The sequence below is a fragment of the Giraffa tippelskirchi genome, chromosome 1 (assembly GCF_054371585.1).
Source record: "Giraffa tippelskirchi isolate mGirTip1 chromosome 1, T2T-mGirTip1v1.2.pri, whole genome shotgun sequence".
In the NCBI taxonomy this organism is placed as follows: Eukaryota; Metazoa; Chordata; class Mammalia; order Artiodactyla; family Giraffidae; genus Giraffa; species Giraffa tippelskirchi.
Genome location: NC_137275.1, coordinates 225,431,556 through 225,459,407, shown reverse-complemented (window position 1 = coordinate 225,459,407; position 27,852 = coordinate 225,431,556). Strand labels below are relative to the sequence as shown.

Here is a 27,852-nt window from a genome sequence, read left to right as displayed (position 1 = left end):
GGGTGGTGTCATCTGTATATCTGAGGTTATTGATATTTCTCCCAACAATTTTGATTCCAGCTTGTGCTTCATCCAGCCTGGCATTTCTCATGATGTACTCTGCATATAGGTTAAATAAGCAGGGTGACAATACACAGCCTTGATGTTCTCCTTTCCTGATATGGAGCCAGTCTGTTGTTCCATGTCCAGTTCTAACTGTTGCTTCCTGGCCTGCATACACGTTTCTCAAGAGGCAGGTCAGGTGTTCTGGTATTCCCATCTCTTTAAGAATTTTCCACAGTTTGTTGTGATCCACATGGTCAAAGGCTTTGGCATAATCAATAAAGCAGAAGTAGATGTTTTTCTGGAACTCTCTTGCTTTTTCAATGATCCAACGGATATTGGCAATTTGATCTCTGGTTCCTCTGCCTTTTCTAAATCCAGCTTGAACATCTGGAAGTTCATGGTTCACATACTGTTGAAGCCTGGCTTGGAGAATTTTGAGCATTACTTTGCTAGCGTGTGAGATGAGTGCAATGCGATAGTTTGAGCATTCTTGGCATTGCCCTTCTTTGGGATTGAAATGAAAATAGATCATTTCCAGTCCTGTGGCCACTGCTGAGTTTTCCATATTTGCTGGCATATTGAGTGCAGCACTTTCACAGCATCATCTTTTAGGATTTGAAATAGCTCAGCTGGAATTCCATTACCTCCACTAGCTGTTTTTGTAATGATGCTTTCTAAGGCCCACTTGACTTCACATTCCAGGATGTCGGGCTTTAGGTGAGTGATCACACCATTGTGGTTATCTGGGTTGTGAAGATCTTTTTTGTATAGTTCTTCTGTGTATTCTTGCCACCTCTTCTTAATATCTTCTGCTTCTGGAACATTATTTAGCCATAAGAAAGGATGGAGTACTGATAAACGCTTCAGCATGGAAGGATCTTGGAAACACTTGTTAAGTGAAAGAAGCCAGGCACAGAAGATCACATATCGTTTGCCTCCAGGATGGAGACATCCGGATCAGGAAAATCTGTAGAGATATAAAGGAGGTTCAGGAGATTCGAGATTACTTAGGACTAAGTGTGGGGCTCCCAGATGGTGCTGTGGTGAAGAATCTGCCTACCAATGTAGAACACAGAAGAGACAGGTTCAGTCCCTGTGTCGGGAAGATACCCTGGAGGAGGACACTGGAGCCCGCTCCACCCTGTGTCGGGAAGATGCCCTGGAGGAGGACACTGGAGCCCTCTCCACCCTGTGTCGGGAAGATGCCCTGGAGGAGGAGACGGGAGCCCGCTCCACCCTGTGTCGGGAAGGTCCCCTGGAGGAGGAGACGGGAGCCCGCTCCACCCTGTGTCGGGAAGGTCCCCTGGAGGAGGAGTCGGGAGCCCACTCCACCCTGTGTCGGGAAGGTCCCCTGGAGGAGGAGTCGGGAGCCCACTCCACCCTGTGTCGGGAAGGTCTCCTGGAGGAGGACACGGGAGCCCGCTCCACCCTGTGTCAGGAAGATCCCCTGGAGGAGGACACAGGAGCCTGCTCCACTGATCTTGCCTGGCAAATGCCTTGGACGCCTGATGGGCTACGGTCCATGGGGTCAGAAAAAGTCGGACGTGACTGAGCGCAGCAGAAGGGTGGTGCAGAGACAGGAGAGGAGGGGAGCGACAGCCAACGGGCATGAGTTTTCCTTTTGGGGAAAATGGGCTAAAATTGACTGTAGCGCTGGTCGCACATATCTGTGGATATACTGAGAAGAGCTGGGCTGGGCACTCTCAGTGGATAAATTCTATGGTGTGTAAATTGTCTCAGTAATTCTGTTTTAAAAAGAATGCCCCCTACCCATACTCCCCTACACACACCCCACACCCGCAGACTTGCTCACACACCAGAATACGGACCCCAAAGAGTCACAGTTCACAAGTGTGGTCTTCTCATTGAGCCAAACTTGCTCAGTTGAAATCAGGAGAGGGAGAATTTGTCTCTAGATTCTGACATCTTTGGTTAATTAAAACTAGATTAAGTTTGAACTGTCCGATAAATGTCTTTATAATTAAGTGACTAGTTTTTGAAAAGTTTATTTTTGCTTTAATTCCTTTTATCAGATTCATAGCTTAGATTAGGTGCTATTTATGTTACTTGTTTTTTCTTTTTTATTGAAATAAAGTTGTTATACAATAGTACATAAGTTATAAAACGGCAATACAGTGACCCAGAATTTTTAAAGATTATAACTCTATTTATAGTTACTATAAAATATCGACTGTATTCCCCGTGTCATATAATATTTCCCTGTAGCTTATTTTATACCTAGCAGTTTGAACCTCTTATTCCCCGCCCCCCTTACCCTTCCTCACTGTAGAAGGTTTTATGCTGAGTGAAATGTCAGACAAAGAAAGACACTATATGATATCACTTATATGTGGAATCTAAAAATATATAGTAAACTGATGGATAGAATCAAAAAAGAAGCAGCCTCACAGATATATTTGTTTGATTTTTTAAAAAGCCACTCAACTGAGTCCACTTGAAACAGACAACTATCTCTAAAGTTCACTAAAATAAACCTAGGGGCTTCCCTGGTGGCCTGGTAATTAAAACTTCACTTCCCAATGGAGGTGGGGGGAGTCCAGTCCCTCATAGGCAGCTAAGATTCCCAGATGCCTCGCAGCAAAAAAATCAAAGCATAAAACAGAAGCAATATTGTAACAAATTCAGTAAACACTTATAAACTCAAAGACCAAAAATCCTTAAAATATGAAAAGCACCTGTAGTGTTAAAAAGTGAGATGATTACACATTGCTTAGTGTTGCAGTAAATATTTCTCAGTCCTAGACAGCAGACTAACACCAATGACAGGGAATTTGTTCATTTAATAAACCGGATCATCTGCTCTGTACATTGTTTCTATTCTCTGTCCAGTTAAAACAAATGATTGTATATTTTACTGTCTGAGTCATGTGGAAAGCCCTTATGATCAGATATTTTAATCCATCATATGATCAGTTCAGCTCAATTGCTCAGTCGTGTCCAACTCTCTGCAACCCCACGGACTGCAGCACGCCACACTTTCCCGTCCATCACCAACTCCCAGAGTTTACTCAAACTCATGTCCATTGAGTCGGTGATGCCATCCAACCATCTCATCCTCTGTCGTCCCCTTCTCCTCCCACCTTCAATCTTTCCCAGCATCAGGGTCTTTTCCAATGAGTCAGTTCTTTGCATCAGGTGGCCAAAGTATTGGAGCTTCAGCTTTTTAGCCTCAGTCCTTCCAATGAATATCCAGGACTGATTTCCTTTAGGATGGACTGGTTGGATCTCCTTGCAGTCCAAGGGACTCTCAAGAGTCTTCTCCAACACCAAGGTTCAAAAGCATCAATTCTTCGGCGTTCAGGTTCCTTCATAGTCCAACTCTCACATCTGTACATGACTACTGGAAAAACCATAGCTTTGACTAGTCGAACCTTTGTCGCCAAAGTAATGTCTCTGCTTTTTAATATGCTGTCTAGGTTAGTTATAGCTTTTCTTCCATCATATGATAGCTGTGATCTAGCTGCACCATGAGTGATAATTTCCTGCTTATGTTTGCATACAGATGCCTACTAGACATCTGCTCTAGGCTCCAAAACATTTTTCAGTTGCTGAGTAGGATGGAGTAAATAAGAGCACCCTCAGGAACTTGTATGGAAATGGTGGGCTTAGAGGAAGACAATCAACAAGTAAACAAAGGTATCATCAGATGCTATGAGTCTCAGAAAACTAATGATAATAAGGTAAAGGTTGACACAGCACCATGGCGGCAGTAGATGGGGGGTCGGGAGTTAGGGGGTAGGGATGTGTTTATTTAAGACTGAGAGGGTAGAGACAGTTACCCTCTGAAGAGGGGAGCTTTTACACGAGAGGGAGTCACCAGTCACCTGCCTGTTGTCCAGAAGGCATTCTCAGTTAAGGCTGCACCTAACTGAGACTCGCTCCAATTCACATTCTGATGGGGGAGTTCACAGGGATGGTTAATCATTTACATCATGTTCTATACCTTCTTGTCTTTGATCAGTGCACTATTAAAAAGGCTTTCTTTGCCTGAGCTATAATCAGACATTTGACAGTGAATTCTTGCTCATAACATCAAATAACAGAAGAACATTACCGACATCTTTAATTGCTATCAGCTTAGAAAATTATCTGGTTTTCCAAGAAAAGTTTTCAAGACATACTGACTTCTTTGATTTCTTCTCCAAACAAATTTTTAAAAATTACAAAAAGCCCCAATATTTTCCAAAGAGTGTTCTTTGGAATGTTAGATGCAAGGGAAAAGCTTTAAGTAAAACAGAGATCAAATAAATTTGTGAAAGACTGGCTCAGCAAAGATGAACAGTTTCTGTTTCTGATTGTTTTGTTTTTCCTCTGCGGGACATGTCAGAGCCTTTACTGTACCATCTGCTTTCGCACTGACCTGGGAGGCATCATGCGTTGCCTGTTCAAGATTCTCAGTGACGAAAGCAATGCTTTCCACTCTGGCCATGTCATACATTTTGGAAACAATGGAATAAGTTTCCCTTAATTCTGTTGTTCATATTCACATTCACACTAGCTTAAAAAAAAGACAGCATAGAATTAGGAAACTACTGCAAACCAAAAAAATAAAACAACCCCCAAATATCTTTTGAATTATACTTCCCTTTTTGGTGAATCAGACAAAAACCTCCGCTTGCCTAGTCACAAGGTTGATAGAAAAATCAAAGGGAGAGTGTGTTACTTTGACTACAACCTTATCGAAAATAGACTGAAGCGGCCTGCATCACAAACATGCTTGATATATCAATAGAAGGGATTTGATGAAGTGTCTCGTCCATGGCTCATTCAGGTTAATTTGGAAAACATTTGTCAAGTACCACCTGAGCTAAAAAAGCCTCGACATTTTATTGCAAGAGGCAGAGAGCAAGCAAGTAGGCATAAAAATAACATGATTCTGAGTATCATAAGAGGCGTGAAGAAAAAACAAGGATTGAAGTGGAGGACAGGATTGGGGTGGAGGACAGGCGGCACCTCACACGGTTGTTTGGGAAACTTTGAGGAAGTGGTGCCCTCTGGGTATTATTTAGAGATCTGAAGGATGGGGGGCCAGGAGGTAGTAAGCCCCGTAGCTGTCTAGGTGAAGAACCCACAGACCTCCACATAGAAAGACAGGCAGTTGCAATGGCCTTAAAGCTGGACAGGACTGAAAACAATGCAAACCAGTAGTGCCTAATATGCAATGATTCTAGGCCAAGATGCAGGCAAGCCATATGACCCAGGTTCAAACTGGGAAAGCGAGAGCATCCGTCTTCCCGATGCCTTTATTTACGATCTGTTGTGACGACAAGTCTCTCGTGAATGGGCTGCGCTGCTGCAGAAAGCTGGTGCCGAGCTGTAGCTTCTGTACACAGACCGCTTCCCTTCGGCTCCCGAGGGCTGGAGGCATCAGCCAGCGAGGGTGCAAAGGAGACTGTGACTCGTATCTCTGCCAAAAGGTCCATTCAGTGCTAACAGAAACAAAAATGAATGCGATGAATTTATTAAAACAATAAAAGAAATACATGTTCATGACTAATGCTGATTTTGTCACTTTTAAAAATCACACACACAATTGTCTATTGCCAATCCTGTCAAAATTAACATAAACGGAGAAAACAATGCTTTGAAAACAACTCTTTTCAAACCAAAAAAAAAAAACCCCCAACTTAAAACATGTTTAAAAATACAATTTTAACACCAAATGTATGGTCCACAAGAGAAAAATATGAGAAGTTGGACTTCATTAAAATTAAAAACTTCTACAAGATTCTGTTAAGATAACGAAAAGAGGCTGCAGATGGGGAGAAAATCTTCACGAAACAACATATCTGATAGAGTACTGGTTTCCAAAATAAACAGAGAACTTTAAAACCCAACAGTGAGAAACCAAACCACCCAATTAAAAAGTGGGCAGAAGATGTGAGCAGACACTTCCCTCGGAAGACATACAGATGGCAAATAAGCGCATGAGGAGACGCAGGAGGAAAAATAACATGGTTCCGAATGTCATAAGCAGCGTGAAAAAATAAGGAAAGACACTGGAGTGAGGGAGTACGTGAAACGCTCTACATGAGGGCGTCTCTTGTTAAGGAGTCACTGGGAGAGCACCACACCCCTGTCAGCAGGACCGGAACCCAGACTCTGACACCAAATGCCGGTGGAGGTGCGGAGCAGCAGGAACTCACGCTTGTGGCTGGTGGAGATGCAAACTGGTGTGGTCACTTTGGAAGACAGTTTCTTACAAATCCAAACATACTCTTACCATATGATGCAAGAATCGCAGTCCTTGGTATTTACCCAAAGGAGCTGAAAACTTATGTCCACATACAATTCTGCACGTGAATGTTTATAGCAGCTTTATTCATCATTGCCAAAATTGGAAGCAAGCACGATGCCCTTCAGTAGGTGAGTAAGTAAATAAACTGTGGTACCTCCAGACATCGAATATTGTTTAGTGCTCGAAAGAAGTGAGCTATCCATCCATGAGAAGACACCGAGGAACTTTAAATACATATCACTAAGTGAACGAAGCCAATCTGAAAAAAGCTACATACTGTATGATTCCAAGTATATGACATTCCAGAAAAGGCAAAACTATGGAGACAGTAAAAAGATCAGTGGTTGCCAGGGACTTGTGAAGGAGGGGAGGGAAGAATGAATATGTGGAGGACAGGGGAACTTTAAGGCAGTGAAACTCTTCTGTGAGACCAAAGTTATAAATACATGACGTTATTTGTCCAAACCTACAGAAGATACAACACAGAATGAATCTTAAAATGACAATGTTTCAACTTTAGTTCCTCAGGCTTAGTGATGAATGTACCATCCTAATTCAAATTCAAGATGTTAATAACAGGGCAAGCTGTAGGGGGAGCTTGTAGAGAGGGGTGTCTGGGAATTCTCTAGAACTTTTTGGTTGCTTTTCTATAAACTTACAACTGCTCTGAAAAGTAAAGATTATTAATTAGAAAATAAATAAACAATATAATTATCATGTCAAAGACTATGAATTTGTTGGGAAAGCCAGCCTGTTAGAATTGCAGCTTGTGCTTCAAATTATCACAAGTCTTAGTCCTGCCATGTTCTTTCCCACAGTACCGAAAGAAAACAATCCAGAGCATATCTATTTTCAGGAGGCTTCTCTCTGACTTGGTCACACCCCTACCACACAGGTAACTTTCCTGTGCTCATTTTGACACATTTCGAAGCTTATTCACATGGAGATTTTTATAGTTGTTAATATTGTTGAGACTAGACAAGCTACAGTTTCTAAATACAAGCCGCTGAGAGGTGGAGCCTAAAAGGATGTCTGTGCTTCCAACCACAGAAGAAGCCTTGGGGACTGTTCCTCAGGACCTTAGTGACAGAGAGTGCTCAGCACTAGGGCTCCCTAGAAGGTCCGTCCCCTGGAATGTCCGTCCCCTAGAAGGTCCGTCCCCTGGAAGGAACCGTCCCCTGGAAGATCCGTCCCCTGGAAGGAACCGTCCCCTGGAAGGTTCCTCCTGCCCACTCCACCTCGGGGTTTATTCCCAGGTGGCTTCGTGCTCACAGACCCAGTCCCAACCCCCACAGCTCAGTTACTCTTTGTCGCTGTTGCTCTTCCTCCAGGAAAAGAAACTCTCCACCGCCTCAAGCTCTCACTTGAGCACCAACTCCCTTCCTGAAACTGGGATCCGACCCCTCACCTTTCCACGAACCAGGACATCACCTCTTTCCTGGGGGCTGTACGTCACCTGCTAACAGGTCTCCCCGCCTCTACCCTTGGACTCCTCCAGCTTCCACTTTGCAGTGAGAGTAGAAGTAATATTTTTCAACGCAATCCAGCACACACTCCTACTTGAAAGCCTCTAGTGACTTCCAGCAGGTTTTAAGACAAGGAACACATTTATAAGACATCCTCAGTGGTCTTTGAGAACTGGCCTCCCTCCCTCCCTGTCTCATGTCCTTAACTCTCCCCCCTCTCCTGGCATTCTTGCTCCTGGGGTCTTCAGCTCCTCAGACATGCTCGTGCACACACACACGCACACACACGTGCACACACACACACACACACCCAGCTGGGACTATATCCTCGATCTCCCTGAGTGACCGATTCCTTCATGGATACTTCTGAAGTATAATGCCCCCCTGCTGTATAATAATTTGTGTAATTATGTGATCCATGCTCTCCCATCACTGCCAGTGGTCCCCAGCCTTTTTGGCACCATGGACCAGTTTTGTGGGAGCCAGTTTTTTTACGGACTGGGGCATGGGGGATGTTTTCAGCATGATTCAAGTGCATTATTAATACATTTATTGTGCGCGTTATCTCTATCATTATGGCATCAGCTCCACCTCAGATCCTCAGGCTTTAGACCCTGGAGATTGGGGACACCTGCTGTGAGTTAAGGTGTGTCTCCTCCTTCCTCATCTTATACCCCAGCTCTTAGAAAAATGCCAGAGAATTAGTGGTAATTAATATCACTTGACTCCATCAATATCGTTTCACCCCACTGGCCTGCCTTGACTCTTGCCCCTAGAACTCTCGTACCGATGACCAGCCAGACCGACCCGTCTCCTAGTCTTGACACCCCTCCCTTCTCCACACACTGTGCAAGAAAAGTCCTACTAAGCACAAGCCAGATGATGTAAATTCCGATTTAAAATGTTAACAGTTCCCCACTACCCTCCAAATGCATTCTAAACTCTTCGGCACAGTGTGTAGTACTTGCTGTGGTTTCTAGTCTGCTTATCTGTGTGGCTATATATAGGTAGACATAGATATCGTTTATTTATATATATCTCATGCAGATTGCATCCTTCAAACACACTGAATTACTTATAAGTTACTCAGACAGAGCCAGTCAGAGGATGGGAGATAAAGCCACGGCTGCAGGGTTGGACCTTCCAGACGTCCGCAGGTCCTAGTGCTCAGGGACCTTTCATCATACTCCTGAAAGACGCAGACGCCTGATTATACCCCTGCCGCAAAGTGAGAAGGCGCTTTCAGGGCTGCTTTGGATTGGGGAGGCACACTCTGCCGCGTTTCATTGTGTGTCTGACCCGGTTACTGGGCAACCCATAAAGCTGTCCACTAGGAGCTGGCCTCAGATCAAAAAGCAGTAGATCCAAACCATAAGGAGGCCGCCCAGTTGTCTGGGTCCTGTGTGGCCTGACTCCCCTGGGGAGCGCCCATCCTCTGTGACAAACAAGGATGTGAAGAGCCTTTGATGACATCCATGAAATCACATCACAGGCCCTGGGATGTGAGGAAAAACCTGCCGTCTCCTGCAAGCAGTCAGGGTCCTTGTGAGAGCTCCTGGCTCCCCGGACAGCATGACGTGTGCAGAACCCCCAGCATCATGCAGCCCCGAGCGTCATGGGACTGAAGACAATCATCATGAGCTGTTTGTGCACATGGGTGGGGGGCTCCAACCAGCGTGCTCAGCAGGGGCTCCAATCCCAAAAGGATCACTCGCCATGGCCCCCCTCCCACCCCCACTCCTGTCTACACTGGGGGTCCCTGTAACAAGCAGCTTCCGTAGGAGAAAAGGAGCCTGGCTCACGAGTGGGTCCACCTGATGAGCTGACACCAGACGGCCGGGCCTCGGCATCTCTGTAGGGTTCCTGGAAGAAAACCCCGCCCAGGGCAGACACCGAGACCTGCCAGCCATCTGTCAGAGTCACCGGGAGGGGAGCCGTGGCCGGAGCGTGGATGGACATGGATTCACGGGCAGGGGTTAACTGGTGGTTGGAGGGAACGGGGCTGGCGGACCGCTGACGAGGTCTGTGGGAGAGCATGCAGAGGGCCCGTCGGAGCAGACAAGCGTGTGTGGATGTCCGCGTCCCTGTGGACCCCCGTCGGCGACGACGTCACTGCAGAGGGGCCTCCCCACGGCTGGGGGCTGGCCCACCCCAGGAACCCACCTCACTTGGTCCCTGAGGCCCCTCCACCTGTGACGTTGGTGAGTCACACAGTGACCGCGGCGGCAGGCATGAGGCTGCGTGTGGGCTCCGTGGGGCCGACTCTTTGCCCCAGGGCTGCGAGAGCAAAGGGCCACAGAGCGGGCGGGGGCTGCAGACAGCAGAGGTTTATTTTCTCGGGCTGGAGGCCCGGAGCGTGGGCTCAAGGACCAGGCCCTCCCCGGACGGAGGTCCAGCCGTGCCCCCTCCAGCTGAGGGTGGTGCTGGCGGTCCTGGTTCTGCTCGTCTCTGGCGGCATCACAGCCATCCCTGCCTCCATTGTCACATGGCGTCCCTCCCTCTGGGCCAGATCTCTGTGCTCAGACCTCCCTCCTCTCAGAAGGACCTGGTCACCGGGGGAGGGGCCACCTTTGAACTTCATCACATCTTCAAAGGCCTCCTTTCCAAAAAACGTTACCTGCATGGGTGCCAGGAGTGCAGACTTGAGCATATCTTTTGGCAAACTTGATTCAACCCACAGCACCGTAGCTGCCGAGCCCCAGTCTGGACAGAAGAAGACAACGCAGAGCCCCTCAGGTGGCATATTTCTGAGTGGGGAGGGTTCCCATGGAGGAAGTGATGATGTCTGCACGGTAGACGGGCAGTGGGCCCAGGCCCGGACCACCGCAGCACACACTCCGTCATCCGGGAGATGCTAGGCAAGTCAGGTAACGCCTTGCTTAGGACCGTTACATCCGACCAGGAGACGGCTCCCTGTGGGATCAGGGTGCTTGCTACAGACCCGGGTGCGTGTCTGGAACCAGAGCTGAAAACACAGATCTTGGTGTCAAGGATGAGAAGTGGGAGGGGCTCCTCTTATGACAACAGCTAATAATTCCCTGAAGACGCTTATCCTCTGTGTCTCCGGGTCTTCAGGCTCCCTGGCTTAGAGTTACTAATCCCCCAGCTGGCGCAGGGGTAGACAATATGCCTGCAATGCGGGAGACTGGAGTTCAGTCCCTGGGCTGGGAAGGCCCCCTGGAGAAGGGAATGGCAGCCCACTCCAGTATTCTTGCCTGGAGAGTCCCGTGGACAGAGGAGACTGGCAGGCTGCAGTCCATGGGGTCACGAAAGAGTCAGACGTGACTTAGTGACTAAACTCAACTAGACTCAAAGTGAAAATACTTCTACTGGTGCCAGCAACAAAGCTTCCATTGAATGGGAAGCTGACAAGGCCACTTTGTCATTTGGGGCTTCTTATGGTACTGAATCATCGGGCAAAGAAAGGAGTTGCTGCATTGTCTGGGGTGAGTTATCCCAGTTATCGAGGAAAATAGAGCTGTCTCAACAATGGGGACAGGGAGGGACGTGTCTCGATGGCAAGAGATTCTTCGGCATGTCTCAAACACGTCCCAGTGAAAGTGAAGAGATGAGTACAGCAATTCAACAAAAGCAAGAAAACCAAGGACCGAGACTGCTCAAGAATGAGGTCTGGGCCACCTGCACCCCTGACAGCAGAATACAAGTGAGAAATGGAAGACGCTGTAAACATCACAATCGCAGCCTCCAGCTGCAAGACCGGTCAAGGATACGAGGGCTGCCGCCTCTGTACATGCTTCCTTCTTTGTGTGAGATTTGTATTTGTTTATGACTCTTGCAGGGAGTTATTTCATACTCGTGTCCAACGCTTTGCAACCCTATGGACTGTAGCCTGCCAGTCTCCTGTGTCCACAGGATTCTCCAGGCAAGAATACTGGAGGGTTGCCACGCCCTCCTCCAGGGGATCTTCCCCACCCAGGGATGCAACCTGGGTCTCCTGTGTCTCCTGCGTTGGCAGGTGGGTTCTTTACCACTAGCACCACCTGGGAAGCCCTCAACTCATTGTCACTCCCATCAAACTAGTCCACAACAAATGCCAAACTCTAATATTTATTAGTTTAATATTATTAATATATTACCACCTACCAGTACCTAAAGCTCGAGTCTTCAGCGTTATCTCCAAGCTGGGCATGGCTCGCCTCCAGCAAGATGGTGCAGACCCCCAGTCCCTCGCTCCAAGCTTGTGTCTGTGCCCCTCCGTGCCCTCTCTAGGGCTTCTCTCTCAGTGTCCCTCTCTGGCATCTTCAGTTCTGAAACCCAGGTGGACCAGCCCCAAAGGTTAGCCAACTCACACCGGTTCAGCTTAGAGTTCCCTACATCCTCCTGATCTTGGTTTCCCTCTCCTGGTCCCAGTCCTACTCATTAGCCAGTTCACCTTGAGTCCTAACTCCTCTCGGGGAAGAGGTGTCTGAAGACTCCCGTGTGTGTGCAGGAGCTGAAGGGCCATCAGACAACAACCCTCGCTTCAAGAGACAGCCCCCACCTCCCCGTGTCCCCACACCCTGACGGGACAGCACCCACCTGCCCGTGTCCCCTCACCCCCTCAGAGGACAGCCCCCACCTCCCCGTGTCCCCTCACCCCCACGGGACAACCCCCACGTCCCCGTGTCCCCACACCCTCAGAGGACAGCCCCCACCTCCCCGTGTCCCCACACCCTCACAGGACAGCCCCCACCTCCCCGTGTACCCTCACCCTCACAGGACAGCCCCCACCACCCCGTGTCCCCACACCCTCACGGGACAGCCCCCACCTCCCCGTGTACCCTCACCCTCACAGGACAGCCCCCACCACCCCGTGTCCCCTCACCCTCACGGGACAGCCCCCACCTCCCCGTGTACCCTCACCCTCACAGGACAGCCCCCACCTCCCCGTGTACCCTCACCCTCACAGGACAGCCCCCACCACCCCGTGTCCCCACACCCTCACGGGACAGCCCCCACCTCCCCGTGTCCCCACACCCTCACAGGACAGCCCCCACCTCCCCGTGTCCCCACACCCTCACGGGACAGCACCCACCTGCCCGTGTCCCCAGACCCACACGGGACAGCCCCCACCTCCCCGTGTCCCCACACCCTCAGAGGACAACCCCCACCTCCCCGTGTCCCCATGCCCTCACAGGACAGCCCCCACCTCCCCGTGTCCCCTCACCCTCACAGGACAGCCCCCACCTCCCTGTGTCCCCTCACCCCCTCAGAGGACAGCCCCCACCTCCCCGTGTCCCCTCACCCTCACAGGACAGCCCCCACCTCCCCGTCTCCCCTCACCCCCTCAGAGGACAGCCCCCACCTCCCCGTGTCCCCTCACCCTCAGAGGACAGCCCCCACCTCCCCGTGTCCCCACACCCTGAGGGGACAGCACCCACCTGCCCGTGTCCCCTCACCCCCTGAGAGGACAGCCCCCACCTCCCCGTGTCCCCAGACCCAGACGGGACAGCCCCCACCTCCCCGTGTCCCCACACCCTCAGAGGACAACACCCACCTCCCCGTGTCCCCTCACCCTCAGAGGACAGCCCCCACCTCCCCGTGTCCCCTCACCCCCTCAGAGGACAGCCCCCACCTCCCCGTGTCCCCAGACCCAGACGGGACAGCCCCCACCTCCCCGTGTCCCCACACCCTCAGAGGACAACCCCCACCTCCCCGTGTCCCCTCAACCTCAGAGGACAGCCCCCACCTCCCCGTGTCCCCACACCCTCAGAGGACAACCCCCACCTCCCCGTGTCCCCTCAACCTCAGAGGACAGCCCCCACCTCCCGTGTCCCCTCACCCCCTCAGAGGACAGCCCCCACCTCCCCGTGTCCCCTCACCCTCAGAGGACAGCCCCCACCTCCCCGTGTCCCCACACCCTCAGAGGACAACCCCCACCTCCCCGTGTCCCCTCAACCTCAGAGGACAGCCCCCACCTCCCGTGTCCCCTCACCCCCTCAGAGGACAGCCCCCACCTCCCCGTGTCCCCTCACCCTCAGAGGACAACCCCCACCTCCCCGTGTCCCCTCAACCTCAGAGGACAGCCCCCACCTCCCGTGTCCCCTCACCCCCTCAGAGGACAGCCCCCACCTCCCCGTGTCCCCTCACCCTCAGAGGACAGCCCCCACCTCCCCGTGTCCCCACACCCTGAGGGGACAGCCCCCACCTCCCTGTGTCCCCTCACCCTCACGGGACAGCCCCCACCTCCCCGTGTCCCCTCACCCCCACGGGACAGCCCCCACCTCCCCGTGTCCCCACACCCTCAGAGGACAGCCCCCACCTCCCCATGTCCCCTCACCCTCACGGGACAGCCCACACCTCCCTGTGTCCCCACACCCTCACGGGACAGCCGCCATCTCCCCGTGTCCCCACACCCTCACGGGACAGCCCCCACCTCCCCGTGTCCCCTCACCCTCACGGGACAGCCCCCACCTCCCCGTCTCCCCTCACCCCCTCAGAGGACAGCCCCCACCTCCCCGTGTCCCCTCACCTTCACAGGACAGCCCCCACCTCCCCGTGTCCCCTCACCCCTCACAGGACAGCCCCCACCTCCCCGTGTCCCCTCACCCTCACAGGACAGCCCCCACCTCCTCGTGTCCCCAGACCCTCACAGGACAGCCCCCACCTCCCCGTGTCCCCTCACCCCCACGGGACAGCCCCCACCTCCCCGTGTCCCCTCACCCCCTCAGAGGACAGCCCCCACCTCCCCGTGTCCCCATGCCCTCACAGGACAGCCCCCAGCTCCCCGTGTCCCCTCACCCTCACAGGACAGCCCCCACCTCCCCGTGTCCCCTCACCCTCACAGGACAGCCCCCACCTCCCCGTGTCCCCTCACCCTCACGGGACAGCCCGCACCTCCCCGTGTCCCCTCACCCCCACGGGACAGCCCCCACCTCCCCGTGTCCCCTCACCCCCTCAGAGGACAGCCCCCACCTCCCCGTGTCCCCATGCCCTCACAGGACAGCCCCCAGCTCCCCGTGTCCCCTCACCCTCACAGGACAGCCCCCACCTCCCCGTGTCCCCTCACCCTCAGAGGACAGCCCCCACCTCCCCGTGTCCCCTCACCCTCACAGGACAGCCCGCACCTCCCCGTGTCCCCTCACCCCCACGGGACAGCCCCCACCTCCCCGTGTCCCCTCACCCTCACGGGACAGCCCCCACCTCCCCGTGTCCCCTCACCCTCACGGGACAGCCCCCACCTCCCCGTGTCCCCTCACCCTCACGGGACAGCCCCCACCTCCCCGTGTCCCCACACCTTCACAGGACAGCCCCCACCTCCCCGTGTCCCCTCACCCTCACAGGACAGCCCCCACCTCCCCGTGTCCCCACGCCCCGCCCCCACCTCCCCGTGTCCCCACACCCTCACGGGACAGCCCCCACATCCCCGTGTCCCCTCACCCTCACAGGACAGCCCCCACATCCTCGTGTCCCCACACCCTCAGAGGACAGCCCCCACCTCCCCGTGTCCCCACACCCTCACGGGACAGCCCCCACCTCCCCGTGTCCCCACACCCTCACGGGACAGCCCCCACCTCCCCGTGTCCCCTCACCCTCACGGGACAGCCCCCACCTCCTCGTGTCCCCTCACCCTCACGGGACAGCCCCCACCTCCTCGTGTCCCCACACCCCTCACGGGACAGCCCCCACCTCCCCGTGTCCCCACACCCTCACGGGACAGCCCCCACCTCCCCGTGTCCCCACACCCTCACGGGACAGCCCCCACATCCCCATGTCCCCACACCCCTCACGGGGAGGTGAGGGCTGTCCCGTGAGGGTGTGGGGGACAGCCCCCACCTCCCCGTGTCCCCTCACCCTCACGGGACAGCCCCCACCTCCCCGTGTCCCCTCACCCTCACAGGACAGCCCCCACCTCCCCGTGTCCCCACGCCCCGCCCCCACCTCCCCGTGTCCCCACACCCCTCACGGGACAGCCCCCACCTCCCCGTGTCCCCAAGCCCCACCCCCACCTCTGCTCATGGAGTCCGAGCCCTGGCCGTCCCTCTGGACGACAGAAGGTGGCAGGTACCTGGTCTTCCTCTCTCCCGTCTCCAGTTGGCTTCCCACACTGATATCAGGATGATCCTTTTCATGTGTGAAAATTAATATCATTTAATCTATTACCTCAAATAAAATAAAAACCCCTCACCTTATTGTCTCTTGTGTTTTGTATGGAATTGAATTAACTGATTATATCACCAAATTCATAAGCATTAGAAGCATGTCTTTTTCACTTATTATCCTTTTTATCTGTTTCAGAACCAAGTCTAGGGACTTCTGACCGCCCCTCCAGTGGGCACTCATGACCGTTTGTATTACTAGCTGTTTGAAATAGGTGAGTGAACAAGCAGGCTTTAGAGTTTGGACACTTAAGCTAGCATCCTCCCTTCCTCCACCCACAGAATATATACAGATTGCACGTAACAGAAAATCCAACCTTAATCAGATATGTTGTTCTACATAAGTGGAAATTTAAAGATAGAGACTTGGGGTTGTTTGGTCGATTTGCATCAAGTCACCAGGATGCAGAAGCCCCTGCTCTGTCTCCCCCCGGGCCCGACCCTTCAGGAGGCAGGTGGCAGCCCTTGTACTGTGGACACACTCATGTCTGCAGGCAGACCTCGGTGCCTCCTCATCTGTGCTCCCTGGAGAGACAGCAAACCATCCCTCCAGCCTCTTCAGGCAAGTGTCCGGGACCACCTGGGCTGGGCTGTGTAGACAGCAACCCTGCTCCTGCCATGACAACTGAGGCTAGCCTGGCACTGCTGGGCAAGCAGGCATTGCCGGTGCAGGGCGTTGTCCCAAAGCGCCAGCACCTTGGGGAAGGGCTGGGGCCCTTGGAAAAATCCAGGAATCTTTACTTTCCAGGTTTTCTCTGCTGCTCAGCAAAAGAGCTTAACCACAGGCACGTAACTAAATGAGGTACTTACTGTTTATACTTGTACATGTAGAAGATATATATATTTAACAGAGAGGAGCCTGGAGTCCAGACGGCTGAAGGATTCTACAGGGTCTTCAAGCAGCTCAGCTCCATCAGCGTCTGCTCCTCCATTCCCAGAGAGCTGTTCTCATTCTCAGACACAAGACATCTGCCGCTCCACAGACATACACCTTCACAGTCCAGGCCAAGAAAGGTGACGAAGGACAACAGCAAGCATCCAACCCTCCAAAGACATACACACACACAGACCCAAACACAGACATGCACACACACAGACACACACACACACAGACCCAAACACAGACATGCACACACACAGACATAGACACACACACACAGACCCAAACACAGACACACAGACACACACCCACAGACACAAACCCACACACACAGACCCAAACATAGACACACACACACAGACACACACACACACACAGACTCAAACACAGACATGCACACACACAGACATAGACACACAGACACACACACACACACAGAGACCCAAACGTAGACACACAGACATGCACTCACACAGACACACACAGACACACACACATGAGATTCCCAGAGAGCTCCCGGTAGGTCTCTTGGCCACAGTTGTATCACGGGGCCACCCAGATGGGAAGGACAGGGAGGTGGAAACAGACATGACTCTTTCCATTTCCAGAGCCCAGCCTCCTTTGACGGCCACAGGCCGAGCGTGGTCAGCAGTAATTCCTCCTCTGCAGGAAAACTACTTTCACGTCTGGAAAGTTTCCTTAGGGCAATTTAAAAATAAAACCTGGCATTTTCCCACAGGAAACTAAAAAGTAATACCTGTCACTCTTGCATTTCCACTTTGAAAAGGCAAACCAGAAATCCTTGATGCAGTCTACAGCAGGAAACAAATTACAGAATTGGAGTTTGATTGGACACATCTACATGCAAAGCATCGTGCTGTTCTGGGATGAGATAGACACCGCGTACAGGCTGGTCTCTGCTCACAAGACCTCAGTCCAGGAGGGAGACGTCGCCCCAGTCACCCTGACCCTTTGATTTTCCATAAAATTGTCTTCAATCTCAACTGCACTTTTGTAAGGAAAATATAACATCTCCTTTGTGTTTCTGCCAGTTCCGTGATGGAGAGGAGAGGCGATGGAGATGTACCTACAGGAGTGTCTCTGGTTGCAGTTTCCTGCCCCGCTCACCTCCTGCCCGTGGCCTGGCCAGCACCGCAGGTAGAAGACAGCACCCTCTCACCTCTGACTGCACACGCGCTCACACTCACACACACGCCTTCCGTGGCAGCACTTTCCAACAAAGGATCAGAAAGATACATTGAACTTACATCAAAAACCAAGTGCGCCTTAGGAACCATCACTACAAACAAAGCTAGTGGAGGTGATGGAATTCCAGTTGAGCTATTTCAAATTCTAAAAGATGATGCTGTGAAAGTGCTGCACTCAATATGCCAGCAAATCTGGAAAACTCAGCAGTGGCCACAGGACTGGAAAAGGTCAGTTTTCATTCTAATCCCAAAGAAAGGCAACGCCAAAGAATGCTCAAACGACTGCAGAATTGCACTCATGTCACATGCTAGCAAAGTAAACCTCAAAATTCTGCCAGCCAGGCTTCATCAGTACGTGAACCGTGAACTTCCAGATGTTCAAGCGGGATTTAGAAAAGGCAGAGGAACCAGAGATCAAATTACCAACATCTGCTGGATCATCGAAAAAGCAAGAGAGTTCCAGAAAAACATCTACTTCTGCTTTATTGACTATGCCAAAGCCTGTGACTGTGTGGATCACAACAAACTGTGGAAAACTCTTACAGAGGTGGGAATACCAGACCACCTGACCTGCCTCTTGAGAAACCTGTATGCAGGTCAGGAAGCAACAGTTAGAACTGGACATAGAAAAACGACTGGTTCCTAATAGGGAAAGGAGTATGTCAAGGCTCTATATTGTCACCCTGCTTATTTAACTTCTATGCAGAGTACATCATGAGAGATGCTGGACTGGATGAACCACAAGCTTGAATCAAGATTGCTGGGAGAAATATTAATAACCTCAGATATGCAGATGACACCACCCTTATGGCAGAAAGCAAAGAAGAGCTAAAGAGCCTCTTGATGAAAGTGAAAGAGGAGAGTCAAAAAGTTGGCTTAAAGCTCAACATTCAGAAAACTAAGATCATGGCATCTGGTCCCATCACTTCATGGCATAAAGATGGAGAAACAGTGGCAGACTTTTATTTTGGGGGGCTCCAAAATCACTGCAGATGGTGACTGCAGCCATGAAATTAAAAGACGCTTACTCCTTGGAAGGAAAATTATGACCAACCTAGACAGCATATTAAAAAGCAGAGACATTACTTTGCCAACAAAGGTCTGTGTAGTCAATGCTATGGTTTTTCCAGTAGTCATGTATGGATATGAGGGTTGGACTATAAACAAAGCTGAGTGCAGAAGAATTGATGCTTTTGAACTGTGGTGTTGGAGAAGACTCTTGAGAGTCCCTTGGACTGCAAGGAGATCCAACCAGTCCATCCTAAAGGAAATCAGTCCTGAATATTCAGTGGAAGGACTGATGCTGAAGCTAAAGCTCCAATACTTTGGCCACCTGATAAACTGACTCATTTGAAAAGACCCTAATGCTGGGAAGGATTGGGGGCAGGAGGAGAAGAGGATGACAGAGGATGAGATGGTTGGATGGCATCACTGACTCAACGGACATGAGTTTGAGCAAGCTCCGGGAGTTGGACGGCCTGGCGTGCTGCAGTCCATGGGGTCTCAAAGAGTCGGACACGACTGAGCGACTGAGCGACTGAACTGACTGATGTCAAAAATGCAAACAGACTGACGGTTCAGATTTTACAGGTTCATTAACCTTTCAGTCAGCACCTGGTTCAGTCCCTGAAAGATTTATACCTTCTCTTCACAGCTCCCATCTTGCCCTGCTCTTTGCCACTGCAAAGAACACCCACTTTGTGAGGAAAGCAGTTCTGATTTCTCTAGCTCTTACAAAAACTGAAGTCCAGATTCCCCTCCCACTTTATTTTGAATATGCAATATTCACTTATTTTTCATTTGTCCACTGATTCAATAAACCAGTGCTTATCCAGTGCCTGCCAAGCCTGGCACCCTACCTGGCACAGTGGATACACAGGTGAGCCAGGGCAGGGCTGTCCTTGGCAATCACAGGACAGACAGAATGAAAGATGAGAGGGTGGATCAGAGAATCACGACATAATTGTGGAAGTCTGATTTGACCAGTCCTATGGGTGAAAGGTCCAGGAACAGTGGAAGCGTTAAGACTTGTGCAGAGAGCTCCGAGAAGAATTTCTGGAGAAGAGAATACCGAGGCAGACTCACAGCAGAGGCTCTGAAGGGCCTGTGGGAGGGGCTGGGAACAGGGACTCTGAGGCGGAGGGAGGAGCCAGGGGACCAGGGGCTGAGGGGAGGCCGAGGAGGAGCAAGGCCAGCGTGATCATGGCACAAAGAGGCAGCGTCGCCTGGCGCCCGTCCAGGCTGGAGCAGAGGACCTGCCAGCCTCGCACAGCCACACGGGACTTACAAAGGCCATCAGCTTTCACCCCAGGAGGACCAAAGGGCTTGGTGACTCTGAGATGGAGGCTCGGTGCGAGCAGCTGCTTAGCTTCAGTAGCTGATTGCATATTAGAGGATGTACTGAACGGCAGGAGAGAGGAAGCAGACGCTAGCCGGGAAGTCACTGACCTGTCCAGACTGGACGTGACCGTCTCCCCGTTTCAGGAGCAGGCAGGGACGAGACAGTCCGGAGCAGTCACGAGGGGTGTTTGGAAGGTGGGATGGGCAGGACTTGGTGAGCTGCTGCTGCAGAAATGGTGTCATGAGAGGCCCCAGGAATGACTCGACTTCCACTTCCAGCTATGCCAGACTCACTGATACGTCACACACAAAAATAAATACAAATCACAGCTAAGTGTATCAAAGATGCTTCACAACGTCAGTCACCGGACAAAGGGCAAATGAAAGCCACAATGAAACACTCCTATTTACCCACAATGCGGAAAATCAGAAAAGCTGCTCATGCCGAGCACAGGCAAGTACGCAGAGCGGCTGCACCCCGTGTGTTGCTCTGGGGACACGGAGCGTTCCAGCCTGGGAAACAGCCTGGCAGCGGCACAGGGGGCATGCTTGGCTGTGCCATGACCTGCTCCTGAGTCTTCACAGTCAGCGGCTCCTGCCCAGCAGCCCCTCCCCAACCTGCCCGCCTCTCTACCAACGTTTAGTTAACTTTCAAGCTCAACACAGACATAACCTAAGAAGCTTTCCCATTTCCAGTAGAGCAGGTAGGTGTCAACATCAGGAGAACCTCCTAGCACCTTGCATTCCTTCTTGGAAGGAATCCAAGAGGGGAGTCAAATAATTAAGCTATTTAAATCACTAATTAAGATGCCAACCCATGACTTAATTTTGTATCTCTTCACTGGAGTGCCAGTTCGGCAGGAGCAGGGCGTGTGTCTATCTGTACCACTGATCTGGCTCCGATGCCTGCCCTGCACTTAAACGCATATGGAGTGAATGAAAAGTGAGTTGATGAACTTCTGTAGGAAACACAGGAGAAACAGATAAAGAAGAAAGAGTGACATGTTTGGTTTTGCAAACCATGAGGTTAAAATATATGTGGAATATGTAAAAAGCTTCTCTCCAGAAAGAATTCAATTCCTGGCTTTAGTCAAACTTGTGAATTAAAATTAACTTGGTCGTTTGAGGAGCAGAAGAAGAGATGCTTGCTCTGTACCTTGGCAACAGAAAGAAAATAACCATTAATGTAGAGCAGTGTGCAGTGGACACGACCATATTAGAGGGACTTGCATTCCACGTACTTATTTATCTTCCTGATCATAAAATTAACCTAAAATTCTACATCAATTTTTTAGCAAAAAGAAATATTTTGTATATAGTCTTGATGCCTTGATTGACTGAAAAATACTCATTATGGAAAATAAGATATAATTCAACCACACTTTTGTATGTAATTTCAGAAATAAATGCAAACTGAAGTACGATGAACTGAGTTCACACTTTGAAAAATTCAAGCTTATCATTTCTAAAATCAAGAGGTTAAGTCTAATTTTCAGCGTGTAATAATTTGTAACATTGAAGTCTGAAACTACTCCAAAGTGAAAAGCTTGACGTTAATTTCTCAGGTTTGGATGGTTTGAAGCGGCTGCGGTCTCTCCTTAATATCCCTACTAATTGTCAGCATCGTTGACCTTGAATTTTACTTCTTGACCTTGATTCACAATCTCCTCTTACTTGTGTCGGATTCTTTGCTTTCTATCTTCCTTTTCTTACCCCCTCCCTTCTTTTCACAGCATGTATTAAATACCATTTGTGCAAAGCACCATGTTAGGCATAGTGTGTACAAGAATGAAAGCATACATATATATTATATATTTTTTTTCTTGGCCCCAGGTCATGCAGATTCAGCTGGGGAGTTAGGCCTGTAAAGACACACACACACACACACAACTAAGCAACTACAATCCAATATGATAAGTATTAAGAAAGATACATGAAAAAGTGCCTAGTCACACAGGGGGAGAGGCTAACAGCAGGGCAGGCAGAGCTGGGGTTGACGGACCCTGATTTCTTACACGGCTTTTGTTGGAGGCTCTGTCGTGACCCAGGACAGAGACCACTCATTACATCTTAATGAAGCCAAGAGTCCAAGGAGTCAAGGCTTCCTGACTAACAGATTTAAATCTAGAAACAACACCTCTCACGTGATTTAAGAAGCCGGATCCCAGCGGTGTGGGGTTGTTACTGTTTTTATCTCCCTTATAACCACTTCCCTTTCTCTGGCATTAAATAGCAATCTAAAGACAAACATTTTGATACCAGGCCTCAAGAAAAAAGCTAAACATGATATTGGATTTCTCTATCTTCCTTTACTGAACACCTCACGTACCCTTCCGTGGTTCTACGTAAAGCAAAGGTGTGAGTCTCTCAGTCGTGTCCGACTCTTTGTGACCCCACGGAGTGCAGCCTGCCAGGCTCCTCTGTCCACGGCATTCTCCAGGCAAGAATATTCAAGAGGGTTTCCATTTCCTCCTCCAGGGGATCCTCCCCAGCAGGGATCGAAGCCCGGTCTACTGCATTACAAGCAGATTCTTTACCAGCTGAGCCACCAGGGAAGCCCAAGAATGCTGGAGTGGGCAGCCATTTCCTTCTCCAGGGGATCTTCCCGACTCAGGGATCGAATCCAGATCTCCCACATTGCAAACAGTTTCTTTACTTTTTTGAGCCACATAGTAAAAAATTTGAAAGCACTGACAACCTCCTTCAAAAACGTAAACTTGCTGCTTCTCAGGAAACAAGAGCAGAAAGGAAGACAGAGTGCTATCTGTGTCGCTGCTCAGTCGTGTCCGACTCTGTGTGACCCCGTGGACTGCAGCCCACCCAGCTCCCCGTCCGTGGGATTCTCCAGGCAAGGACACTGGAGTGGGTGGCCATTTCCTCCTCCAGGACAGAAGGCTGCACGGCACATAAAAGTTGTCGAGGCCAATTCTCCGTGCACCTTCCAATCCCACGTGAAGAGCCCTGTCCCGGCCCGTGATGAATGCCCTTCCGCTCAGCGTCCTGCGGCCAGGACGCCTTCCCACAGCGCCACCAGCAGCGTGCTCCTCCGGGCACACGCGTGTGCGCCCGGCACACCCACGTGGCCCCCGTCCTCCGTCCATGACGGGATCTGTCGATGCAGACAGCGTGTGGGGAGGACGTGCAGAAGCTGCAGTTTGAAGACCTTTTCCATAACTTTTGAGAGAACTGGCAGGTCGGAAATGAGTCAAGAGTTTAGATAGACTGTTGGGTAATCAGAAAACTCGTTAGAACTGGGAAATAAACGTAGCCGCTTTAAATCAAGCAGGAATTCAGCCAGATGTCAAGGTGGGAGCCGCTGCTCTCTGCAGCACAAGCCTGTTTCCTCCTCATTGCCACAGGGGCCACGTGGGCCACGGGTTCAAACAATAGGTTGACAGCTGTGGCTCCCAAATTGCCTTCATCTCTCGTGCAAGGGTGACTGCAGTGAAGTTGAGAAAGATAGATTGATCTCCTGCTCAAAGAGTCACAGTGCTGAAAAAAAGACCATGACTGGGGCTCAGTAGCCTCGGTTACTTGCACGAAATGAACTGGAAAATTTTGGTAAGTTAAGAAATTAAGAGACGTGAAAGTTGGTTCCACATTTACTCTGCTATTAAGAGATCACAGGAAGAACACTTTCCCAGTATTCAACTCAGTTGACTCACATGATGCTTGGCTTTCCAACTCCTCCACTCTGGGGGCAACAAAGGTTCTCAAGTGTCCAGAGAATGGACGTGTGCATCCAGATTTCCACCTTCCCATCGAACCAGCTTTATGTTCCTTCACGCAAAGGAAACTTCAAGAAGAGGCTTTTAGGAGTGATGTGGTTTGAACGCAAGCGAAACTGCAGATCGCTCTAGAGAGGCTGGACTGATCCTCCCAGCACATTGTAGAGCTGATGTGACACCTTCACTGTTCTGGTCTCAAAAATGGGCCCAGGGCCCCCACACATCACATGCATCCACATCCTGAAGGACGATGTGGCCCTGCAAGAACCAGCCATAGACATTCTTGACATGAGTGACGAAGGCAAATATTACACGCAATTTCCTGCTTCCACGCCCTTTATCCTCATGAACCCACCTCCCTGGAAAGTTCCTCTCACTCATCCTTTAAGGCCCAGATCAAATACCACATCCTATGGGAAGCTTTTCCTCCCCATCTACCACTTCATAGTCCTTTATTGATTTGTGTCTCTGTTGGAGCTCCATTATGGATTATATCTCTATTAGTGTACTCATTGTATTTTTTCTAAATGGGTGAGTGCCTCTATGGCCTTCCCCCTAATAAATTATGAGCACAGACTATAATTTATTTATTTTATATTCTCAGTGCCTAGTTCGGTGTTTGGCACATAGTCAGAAGTCAATAAGTTGTTATTGGTTTGATAGCCTCTGCATTCCAAGAATGTCAAAGATACCTAAAGGATGGAACAGTAGCAATGAGGTGGGAAGAATGGAAACTTACAGGCAGGAATACTGGAGCGGACTGCCATCCCTTCTCCAGGGGATCTTCAAATGCACAGGGAAAGCATGAATGAACGAAAGTCCCTTTGATTTGACATCCACTATTGCTTTCGATGTTCCCTTGATATCTCCAATTTTCTTGAAGAGAAATTTCTCTCCTATTAAAGAACGGTCCCTCCACTTTTCCACGACCCTGGAACTCTTCTGCCATCCCCAGAATTCTAGATCAGCTGCTTTCCCAGACGGGAAAGCTCACAGGACAGGTGCTGGCACTTGGGTGTTTGTCTAAATGGACAGGATCCTCTGGGGTAGATTTTTAAAGCCCCCAAGTCTCTGAAGTTGGCACATTTCCTAGGAGAGCATTTGATCAGGAGCTTGGGGACCGCACTGATGGAGCTGAGGGTGGTTAACTAGGAGACCTTCAAAGGAGCCCTCCCAGACCCACCACAAACACCCACTTAGTATAAACTGTGCCCGATCCAAACACGCGGACGAGTCTCTCTTCTCTCACGTGTTCTTAAAGCAGACGAGTGTCCCGTGTGTTTGCTCCTGCTCACAACCATCATCATTTGCCCACTTGATGATGAAGTCCACATAAGAAGTGAGTGTGCCTCTGACAATTACATGATGTGTTAGAGGTTCTGGCCAGTTCGTGGGCTGGTGATAAGACTTGCAAGCGTTCAGCTGAAACACTTGACGAGCCCAGGGTTTGAAAGTGGCAAATGAAAAACAACTTAAGAACGTACGATTAGCACATGCGTAAAACACGTACTCAGTATCCTCGTGTAAACTCTGGTTTAGCCCAGAGAGGGGCTTCCCTGATAGCTCAGTTGGAAAAGAGTCCACCTGCAATGCAGGAGACCCTGGTTCGATTCCTGGGTCGGGAAGATCCCCTGGAGAAGGCATAGGCTACCCACTCCAGCATTCTTAGGCACCCTTGGTGGCTCAGCCAGTAAAGAATCCACCTGCGATGCAGGAGACCTGGGTTCAACAGAGCAGAAGCATGTAGAATGTTTGTTAAAACGAAATCAACCAGAACACACGTAAGAGACTCTTTCAGGGTCGTGTTTACCTCTTCTGTCTATTCTTCTCCCACTGCTGGAAATAAGCCCTTGTATGTTCACAGTCCACGCAGTGGGCAGGTGAGCCCAGTGCTGGTTGAGATTCAATCTGTCCTAAGGCAGTGTCTCCTCCAGCTGAGAGCCTGTGAAATCAAACATGTTATGTGCTTCCAAAATACAGTGGCAGGACAAGCATAGGACACACAGTGCCACCCCAAAAGAGAGAAATCAGAAAGAAGGAAGAGCTGACACATTCCCAGCAAGTCCAAACCTCAAGACTTTTGTTTTAAATCTTGCCAACCTAGGCATCCCCCTGTTCTGTTTAATCCTCAGCCAGATCAGGTGTCCCCTGCCAATAAGGCTTGCACTGCCTGCTCACCCTGCGTGTAGACTCAGGATGCATCTAGAATGTCGACAAGCCCGCAGTCCCTCCCCCCGCCCCAGGTTTTCCAGGGGCTCCAGAGCGTCCACACACATGCGCCACGTAGCCAGCAGCCAAGGGCGTGGGGACTCCATTCTCAGCCCTGCTCCAGCTCCCTCTTTCTAAACCCTCGCCTTTGAGTTTCTAGTTTCTCCACCACCCCTAGCTGGTTACACTGTCTTTTCTTTTCCTGAAAAAGCTGGGGGGATGAAAGTGCCTTAAGGAAAGAAAGTTACAAATTTGTGGTTCTAACCCACAGCAGCAATAAAGATTTGCAAGTTTTGAATAAGCATAACAAGAAGCATATAAATACTGTGTCATCCTCTCAAGCTTTTATAAAAGCTCTAAATAGCAGCAAAGCTTATGGGGCACAAGCTTTACAAAGGTGCCTGCACAGGCAAGCATTTGTATTCCAGGCTTAGGACTGCTTTCATCCTTTGTCTACTCACATGTGGAATAATACATGAATAATTAAGCAATGCTATTTTCTTTCAGGGCTTCCCAGGGGGCTCAAGTGTTAAAGAATCTGCCTGCCAATGCAGGAGATGCAAGAAACACAGGTTTGATCCCTAGGTCAGGAAGATCCCCTGGAGAAGGAAATCAGAACCCACTCCAGTATTCTTGCCTGGAGAATTCCCTGGAGAGAGGAACTGGGCAGGCTACAGTCCACAGGGTCACAACGAGTCACACACGACTGAGTCACTGAGCACATACACATTTTCTTCCAAGTGTTTTCAGCTTTTTTTCCAAAATAAACATTTTAAATATACAATAAGGTGAAACTGTATTCAATAAGAACATCTAGAAACACTTAAAAATTCCGAAAACAGAATTTTTTTATGTTGTGTTAACTTGAATTTCTACATCACATTTAGAACAGTATTTAAGTGCATAGTTGAGGCACTAGGCTTTCATACCTCCTGGTTTCTATTTATTTCTTACTTTATGTTTGGTAACTTAGATATCTGTATCAGAATCACCTGAGGTGATGGTTAAATTATGCATTCCTAGGCCGTCTCTGTCATCCTGTATACAAATATTTCTAGGTAAAACTTAGGGAGTTTGTACTTTGAAGCAATTTTCCATATCAACTGCTATGGTTATTGAAATTTCCTAATGAAGTTTTTAAATATCAAGGTATCTACTTATTAATTACATTTTAGGACATTTTTGTTATTTTTCTTGACTTAATTATTTAATTATTTATTTGAAGGAAATAATTAAAATAAATCTAAATAGTATGATGCTTGAAGATTTTTTTTATCCTATTATTTAGAAACGTGTGTCCAGCAATAAAAGAATGACTACAAAGCTTTGGTAAGGAAGCTCTATGATATAATATAAACTTTAATATTATATTAATTAGGGGAGGGATGGGAGGGGAAATAAATACAGCAATGTCAAGTTGATAAAACACAATACGATTGTATATGTGCCATTATTAAATCTATGTATATAAAAAACTGCACTGACATGAAGAGTGGAAAGAAACTCGGCTATGTTAAGATGGTAACAGTATACATCCTTACCAATAGTCTTCATTAATGTTTAGGATTGTAATAACACTTTAAGAAAAGAAATTTAAGGAAATCCACTTATAATGAAAT

General features: G+C 49.8%; 1 protein-coding gene across 1 annotated transcript in view; it reads left to right on the top strand.

Moving 5' to 3' along the window:
• Window positions 1-21,719, top strand: part of LOC145537866 (uncharacterized) — a 34,250-nt gene extending 12,531 nt beyond the window's left edge. The window contains exons 2-3 of the mRNA XM_081568848.1: window positions 16,009-16,084; window positions 17,802-21,719. Coding sequence (XP_081424974.1) covers window positions 16,009-16,020 — 12 coding nt within the window. The 3' untranslated portion in view covers window positions 16,021-16,084; window positions 17,802-21,719. The remainder of the gene's footprint in view (window positions 1-16,008; window positions 16,085-17,801) is intronic.
• Window positions 21,720-27,852: the final 6,133 nt, after the last annotated feature.